Source organism: Gastrolobium bilobum, unplaced genomic scaffold (assembly GCF_033153095.1).
Source record: "Gastrolobium bilobum isolate Gb01-03AN ecotype WA unplaced genomic scaffold, APGP_CSIRO_Gbil_v1 utg121, whole genome shotgun sequence".
NCBI classification, from domain to species: Eukaryota; Viridiplantae; Streptophyta; class Magnoliopsida; order Fabales; family Fabaceae; genus Gastrolobium; species Gastrolobium bilobum.
Genome location: NW_026897483.1, coordinates 276,922 through 286,139, shown reverse-complemented (window position 1 = coordinate 286,139; position 9,218 = coordinate 276,922). Strand labels below are relative to the sequence as shown.

Genomic DNA, 9,218 nt, shown 5'->3' with positions numbered 1-9,218 from the left:
TAATATAAAATTATAGATTTAACAATAAAATATTTAAAATTATAAAAATACATTTATAGTTGATAAAAATTATTTAAAATTTCAAATATAAAAGAAAAAAAATAAAAAATGGCATAATTTATACTTTACAAAAATAAATTTAAATTTTAACATAAAAATTTTTAATATACATGTATAACCAATTAAAAAAATATATAAAAATCATAAATTAAAATAGAATAAAATTATATAAAAAAATATGTATAATTAATATAAAAAGTTTTAAATTTTAAATTTAAATAAAAAAATAACGTCCGTCATTCTGTAATTTTTTAAAAAAAAATTTAAGAACTATAAAAATGAAAAAATTTATTTAGTACATACGAAAGAAATTAAACTTTCATTTTTTTATTGCAAGAGTGTAATTAACACAAATACTTGCAAAAAATAATTATTTATATAAAATATTGACAACTAGAGGTGGAAAACTGGGCTCGGCCCGGAGGGCCGGCCCGCCAACATATTTTTATAATTCAATTGAAATTTTATATTTCTTCTTTTATAATTAAATTACTAAATCTGATCTCAATTTTTATAAATATAAATTTGTGAAATTTCAAAGATTAACGACACAAGTCTTTGCAAAAAAAATAATTATTTATTGTTATTTTATAAATCTGATTGTAGTAAATAAAAGTTCATTTATGAGATAAAATGTTAAAACCTAGACGCAACTATAAAAATCTTTTTTTGTGGATAAGTATAAAAACCTTTTACATGCTGATAGTTAGAGGAGGCAAACTGGACTCGGCCCAGAGGGCCGACCCACAAACACATGTTTATAATGAAATTAAAATTTCATCTTTTTTCTTTTATAATTAAATTCCTAAATATGATTTTAATTTTGGTAAATACAAATTTGTAAAATTTCAAATACTAACGACACAAATCCTTGCAAATAATAATTATAGTTAGCAATGATTTGTACGCATTTTTCTTTTTATATCCCTTTCTCATGTTAACATGGTGTATTATAACGTATTATGATGTAGTTGTATGCAAAATTAATTATCCATCTGAATAGCAGATTTTTGTTTGTGGTTTTTATTTGCAAAGTTTTGTGTCAATGCTGTAATTTTTTTCACCTGAAATATAGAACAAAATAACAACAAAGTTTTTTGTAAGTATAAGGTTTGCAGTGCGACTAACCAATCACAGAGGACGACAAAATTTTTGATCTTTTTTCTCCGTGCATCGCACGGGTAATATACTAGTTGTGGTGGTAAACTATTGTTATCTATTGGTATTTTAAATTGCAATGGTATATCTGATTATTTTCATATTTTCTGAAGAAAAAAAAAATAATCCTATTTTAAAATAGGATGATCATATTTGTTATGTAATTATCACTATAGAAAAGGAAATAAATCATCAATAGGATAATAATGGAAATAATTTTGGGAAAGATTCAAATGATTTAATTAAAACATATTTTCTTGAAGAACGAGTTTCGGGAGGAATAATGATAACAAAATCCTAGTCCCTAATAACTTGAAGGCCAAGTTTCGTATGACTTTCAAAAGCTCATATAGTGGCAACAAAAGTAATAATCACTGGTGTTGCACCTCAAATTTGGGGCTCTTCCATGATTTATCCTAGCATTTGTCTCTAGATTTATTTATGGCATCATTGTGTGAGGATGAAGTGTTTCACATATTCTCATGGCTTCCCGCAAAATCAGTTTGCAAATTGAAGTCTATTTGCAACTCCTTCTTAGACTTTTCTGAAGAAACCTTATTTTGCATGCAGCAGGCACAAAATATGTTACTAAAGGATGATACTTGCTTCATTGTTCAGCCAGACACAAACCAGAGGTACAATGACAGAATTGAAATCCACCCATTACCTCAAGAGGAGTTATCTTCTGGAGTGCCTAAGAATTTTCTCACATTCTTAGGAAAATCAGCAAGAATCCTTGCATCAAGTAATGGGTTGGTTTTGTGTAGAAGCACAACAAAGAGCCCGGTTGAGTTGTTTATTTGCAATCCTGTATCACAAACATGGCTTCCCATTCCTACCCCAACAGGTGTGCATGAAACTCCTGATGCTGATATCAATTTGTTTTTTGAGTGCATTAATAAAGATCTTGATTTTGATGACTATAGGATATTCTTGATTGACAAACCCCTTGAATGGTCATCATATCTTGATTTAAAAGTGTATTTTCCAAAGGAAGGTGTATGGAAAGCAATGGAGACGAGTTTTTTCATTGGTAGTAGAAGCATGAGACTTGAGATGCCTGTGTATCTTCATAGCTCTCTCCACTTTATATCAAATAGTTTTGATTATATTGACAGGGGAAGTCGTTATTTTAGGCCATATATAATGGCATACAATTTTGAGAGTGGTCAATCAAGAATGTTTAGGCTCCCCAATGATGCAAGAAAAGGTTCTAATCATGATAGTTGTGACATGGGTATTTTTGAATGGGGGAAGGTGACAAGTTTGGATTATTCTATTTGTTTGGTGAGATACATGAAATTTGTGTTTACCATATGGGTTTTGGTGGACTACGAGTCAAATTTGTGGAGAAAGGTTTTGAAAATAAGGGTGAAAGCTATGGGGTTGAATGAGGAAGATCCAAGGGTTCAAGGGTTCACAATCATGAATGGTGATTGTTTGATATTTGCCACCAAGAAAAATGTTTATGGATTCGATTTGAGTGGTCAAAATTCTTGGAGATTGAGAGAGATATGCGAGCATGAATGGGAAACCAGAGTTTGTTTCACTTTCTACTCTAACACTCTTAGACCATGTGGAACTGGTGCTTCAACTTTTCCTGGTTAAGTTATGGCTAGCGCTTATCTCAGTGAAGATAACACTACTTCGGCATTATGCACTTCTGCTTATCCCAGTAAAGCTGTGTAGGACTTTTGTCTAGCCTGGAATTGGTGCCCTTTTTAATTTTTTTATTCATTTACTGGTGTTTTGTGGAATGAAAACTCTGTTTTGTGTTTTTATGTTGTTAGATTAAGGATTTGTTTTATGATCAAGCATCTATCCAATTATGCAATATTTCGTTATTAAGAGATAAGAGATTCATAGAGGGGGATGCAGATGAGATTATTATCCTTTTTAACATAAGACAATGCTTATTTATATTTACTAATCTGCCAATACTTGAAACTTGTATCGGATTACTTGGATTTTATTTTTATTTTATTTTTTTGTTAATAAGATTACTTGGATTTACCAAAGCCTAAATTGTTAATAATTTAGGTGTGGCTCTGCATATTGCAGTTAAACCAGTTAACTGGTTCCCATATGTCAAGTTGAGAATCCAACCTTTTTGTGTCGATGAAAGGTTCTCTGGTGATATTTTTGAGTTGAGAATCCAGTCAAATTTATTTTATTTTATTCTTTTTGTTTGGTAAGCAGCTTTAGCAATTTTCAAAACAAATGAAACTGAAAAACAGAGAGGAACATATATTAGAGATGGAAAGATCAAGATTTGATCTTGTCTCTGGTAACAAATATATTCTACCAGCCTTGTTTTGAGTAGATTCGGTTTTATGGATTGTACATCATAGTATTAGCTGTAGGTAGAGGTGGCAAAGTGGGCGGCTAGCCCTGCCCCGCCATCAACCCGCCAAAAAATGAGCCAGCCCACCCCGTCACGTTTTTAAAAGTGGGCTCAAAAACTCAGTCTGCCCTGCCCCGTTTGACGGGTTAGGCGGGTTGGCCCGCTAGCCCGAGCCTATTTTACACTGATCCGCCTCGGCCCGCCATCAACCCGCCAAAAAATGAGCCTGCCTCGCTTTTGAGATAGGTTGAAAATCTCAGCCCGCTCCGCCCCGTTTAGCGGATTGGGCGGGTTGGCCTGCCGAGCAGAACCTGTTTTGCCGGCTCTAGCTGTAGGCATATTTTTTTAATTTTTTTGGTAAATAGACATATCTTTATCTATTGTAACTTACCTATGTAACTATGCCTATTTATATGGACGATTTCTGATAAAAGAAATCACCTTTTTTTATGCCATCGTTTTCTAATAATAAGAAGAGTCTTTTTGTTTTGGAGTTATGGGTTCCCTTCGTATGGGAGATTTGAGTTGTAAAAACAAAAAGAATCCATGAGAGAAAAAAGACCAAGTGTGGTCTTTTCTAAGAGTCAACTACTTTCATTGTCAGCTTGAAGTACATTATTCATGTGTGGTGTGTTGTACTTGATGGAAGCAGATGTTTTTTTTGTTTCTTGTTTTTTTTAATACGAAGGAAGCGGATGTTTTGCGTAGAAGATAAACAGTTGAAGGGTTTAGTCTGGGTACTTTTAAAGATATAAGATGTATCCTTTTAACTTTTTACTTTATATAATCCATATGGTTATAATATAAAAAAAAATTATATTAATATAACTGAGAAGAGATAAAAAAAATAACTTTTCATGTTATAACTATGTACTACCATGAATACATAGAGTAAAATAATTAAAAAAATACAACTTATATCCTTTTAAAACACAAATAGTTTTCCCATGGTTGAATGTTTAGGTTTAAAGAATGACAATGTAATTTAATAATGAAATAGGATATTGTTAGTATCAATTAGTATTACTATCAATGTCATTATCAGTTTATTTTACTATTAAATAAATTATGTTGATCCAATGGTTAAATTTATTTTCATCTTTATATGTTTACGATTCCCTATAGTTAATGAGAAAGAATTAAATATGTTCAATCATAACCATAAAAAAATGTAAATAAATATAAAATATTAAATATAAGTAGGAGAAAGAAAGTTTTAAAAAATTAAATTAAAACCGTTGGATCAACATAATTGATCTAACAGTTAAACAAACTAATAATAACGTTGATAGTAATATTAATTGAAAGTAATAATAACTTATCTATTTAATAATTAAAAAAATAAATAGGATCCATCCTGTAGTCAAGAAGCTATGAATGACTACTTTATCCAACAGAAACGGAAATGACAAGATATAACGATTAAAAATTCTTGAATTTTTTTGTGACCATAGGCACCAAATCACCGCATATAGTGGCCACAATCAAAGGACATTGCCTTCTTTACTTCTCCGCTAACCTATAAACTGGCATATGAGAATTTCTCCAACCTCTGAGGAATCCAGTTTATACAAATTAAACAGTGATATATCTGAACTAGACATAAGCCATATGAGTGTGTGACCTAGATAAACCCTTGTCTATTGCAACTGCACAGGTCTCGTAGGATCTGATATTAAACTTGATTCAATTAATTGCTTGTTATTGGTTCAATTTTGTTTTATAGGTACGCTGTTATGATAGGAAATTGTCCAAAATCGTACTCGTAGTCATTAATTGCCTTACCGTGATTTTTTGTTTTCTTTTTTTTTTTAGATAATGGGTTTGTGTCAAGTTTTGGATCAATGAGTCAATTATTAAAATAAGTCAGATCTAAAATTGATCCAAATAAAAGTGAGTTAGTATTTAAACTAGTTCAAAAAAATTAGGTATTTATGAGTCAGGTCAATGTTAGATAAAGGGCAGGGCAAGTGAACTAGTTGCGTATAAAACAAAGAGTTTATTGTTTGTCATTTTAAATGACATAAATTATGTTATTTTAAGAGAGAGATAAATATAAAGAATGAAAATCATGGAGGAAAAAGTGAATGATTTTTTTTAATTTAAATTTTAAATAAATAAATATAATTTTGTGTCTATCTCTTTTTTAAAATGACAAATAATTTTTCTAAAATAACATAAAGAAGTCAAATATTTAGAAACACTGAGATGTGTGTCATTTTACTGTACAAGGAATGTGCTTTGGGGATAAGGATAACAAAAAATCAGAGCACACAAAAACGGAAAATCAGCCAGGCATGAAGAAACAGAGCAATATTACCCAGACACGAAGAAACAGAGCTAATCGAATTTCGCTCCTAGACTCGCACCACTGGGTTTCACACCAGATTTTGCAGTGACACTAGAAGCATAGACTTGTAATTAGTGTTTTAAAACTTCGCTCCGCCGGGTTGACCCGGGTTAACTCCGATCCCTCCTCTCTGAGGGTTGGGATCACAAGTTGGACCCTATATGCACATCGACCCCTACTATCCCAAAATCCGGCTGGATTTCAGTGACTCCCGGATCAGAGGGGTTCAAGAGGGTCATTGTATATTTATTTTTATTTTTTAAACAATTCTATGAAACAACGTCGTTTTATTAAAACATAAAATAAAAATACTTACAAACCTAAATTTAATCGTTCTCTTATCTCTCAGTGACCCAAACATCTTAAATCTTCACCTCGCTGCCATGAATCTTTAAGAACTTACAATCGATCGGTCATCGCTGCAGTGATCAACTAGAAAAGGTAAGAATTTTACCCATTCAAATAAAATTCTTACGGCTATCGATGGAAAACAAAATCTCATTCTTACTTCCTTTAAATTCTTCTTTGTCAAGAACCTTCTCAAAAGAGGCAGAATCGTAGAAGTCATAGGAGATAGTGGTGGAAGCTTTCCTAGTTAAGACCCACACAAGCTAACTTTAATCGATCCAACAAGGCAGATGCATAATTACTGTTATTACTTATTACATATTTTACATATTTGATGATTGGTGGTTTGTTTTTTTATATTTTCACGTAGGATATATATTTATATTTTTTTAATATATAAAATCAGGTCAGCAAGGTGATCCCGTAACCCCCCAGTTGAACCCATGATCTTGTGACCCCTGACCTCGACCAGATCGATAGCCGGACCGAGTTTTTAAACACTAATTGCAATCACGGCCACCAGAGAGAGGAAAGCAATCACAAATCTGAGTGGTCTCTTCAAGTCTTTGACAATTTAAACAAAAATTTTGAATATTTTTCAACTTTTGGGTGGTGGGTATTTTTAATTTTCCAGGTTGGAAAACAAACGAGTTAGAAAATTTTGAGATCCAATGTTTGATCTCGCGATCTTGATTCTAATTTTTGGTTGTTTGATCAGTTGTATTTGTTAGAGAGAGATATGCATCGAAAATAGTTCTCTTCAAATATCATCCATATGCGTCTTTTTTTTTTTTTTTTTCCGGTAAACTACCATATATGCGTCTTTTAAATTTGCCATCTTTGTGATTTATATGTTTCTTTTATGTTTGTTGTATTGGGGTAAGATATTGTAGCTACCAATTATACTAATATTACTACCCATCATTTTCACCGTTAGATCGATTATGTTGATTCAACGGTTGTATTTATTTTCGTTTTTGGATGGTTATGATTCCCCATATTTAATATTTTATATTTATTTTCACATTTGTATGATTATGATTTTCCATATTTAATGCTTTCACATTAAATATGGAGAACTATAACCATACAAAGATGAAAATAAATATAACCGTTAAATCAACATAATCGATCTAACGGTGAAATTAATTGATAGTAACACTAGTTGGTTGTTACATTATCCTTCCCTTACATTTGAATATATTATTGTTATTATATATATATAGATGGTTACTAAAGAAAAATTATTATTACCCTAATAGTTTAATTTTTTATTTTTTTAATTATATCTATTTATTTTTTAATAAATTAAAAACATATTTAAAAAACAGAAGATTAAAATAGTAGAAAAAGAGCACCAATAATAAATTTTTTATATTAAACAAATTAAGATATTGCATTATCTAATCTTAATATAAGCAAATCACAAAAATGTCCAAAAACATAACGATTATCATTTCAATTCTTTCTTTTTTTTCACAAGTAGATATTATTATTATTTTTTCCCTGGGCTTCAAATTATAGTGGATGTTGAAACTATTTATTTACATTTGTCATATACATCATTAGCTTATTTAGTTCCATATTGTTCTTTCGGGATTGATTTTTCTTTTTGAGAAAAGTTCTAACTTGCCCATTTGTACTTCTCTTTTAATCATTTATCTCCCTATATTTTTCTTACTTGTTCACAGGGGCAAAATGGATAAATTAATCTAATATTTAATAGCGTTAATGATGATTTGTATGGAAAAAAATAGAAGAAATAAATGATAGAAATAAAAAATTAGGGTTTAAATGATTAGATTCTCCACAAAAAAAAAATAGAGATTTAAATGATTTTGGAGCAAACCCAAATTTTTAGACTTGTAATATATTCTTACTTTAAAATAAAGTAATCTCCCATATATTTTTTTCTATACCAAATCAATACAAAGTGGATCATGAGGAGTTTTATTTTGTCTATTTGATTATTAAAAATAAAACAGCTAAGTTAAATTAATTAATTGTAGCCAAATATCTTATAAGAATGTTATGAATAGTGTGTGAATATTCTTACCTTTTAGATATGCTCAAGTTTAAAATTTCACTCCATTTCAACATATATTGATTAATTTCCTTTCCATTTTTGCTAGAGAAGTTGAAATTTGTATGTTCTTAATCAATTTTGGAAATGGAGTACATAGATATCTTACTTATAGTTCCTATGCGTTGATTCCCACTTGTATGGTGAAAAATGGTTCTTAACAATATTCTACAAATATGAAGTGAATATGTACGTTGTTTCCTCTGTGTTATTAATGGATTATGTACATGCATATAAAAAAAGGAGTATGAGTGACCGGCAGTAATACCCCTCCTAGATGCGATTCTCCATACACTTTATACACGATTCGAAATCAACTCTTGTGAATGAAGTTTTTGTGTTGTTTCGTTTTTCATAAGCATCTTCTAGATGACTTTTATGTCGATTTGAGGGTGTACTACAACTTTTACATTGACCTTGATATATTCATGGAAATTAATTTCTTAAATGTTTTTTTTTTGTTACAATTTTCTTAAATGTTACTTCAAGATAACTATACACAAATTTGCTATTATCAAATTATTGTCTAATATTGGGAGAAATTATACTTACGACCAAATAAATTTAACCATCGAATGAAATCAAATCAATGGATATCATTTTATATAAAAAAATTTCTCTCTTCAACCACTTCCCCCACTCTCTCTCTCTCACTTTCCTCCTTCTATTATGTTTTGCTGACCACCATCTAACGGTTATAAATAATGTAGTAAGATGTGATAAACTTATTTAGTAGTAAATATAACACTCCCCATATATATTAACGTAAAAACATAACCATGAATCCCGACTTTGATTAAAGAAAAATGATATTCCAGTAATCAAGTCAATACCATGAACAGATATATTTCATGAAGATAGTTTCATTCAAAAAT

At 30.3% G+C, this 9,218-nt stretch overlaps 1 protein-coding gene across 1 annotated transcript; it reads left to right on the top strand.

Moving 5' to 3' along the window:
* Nucleotides 1-1,659: 1,659 nt before the first annotated feature.
* On the top strand, nt 1,660-2,826 carry LOC133307284 (uncharacterized). Its single transcript, XM_061507771.1, has one exon. The coding sequence runs from the start codon at nt 1,660-1,662 to the stop codon at nt 2,824-2,826; it is 1,167 nt and encodes a 388-aa protein (XP_061363755.1).
* Nucleotides 2,827-9,218: the final 6,392 nt, after the last annotated feature.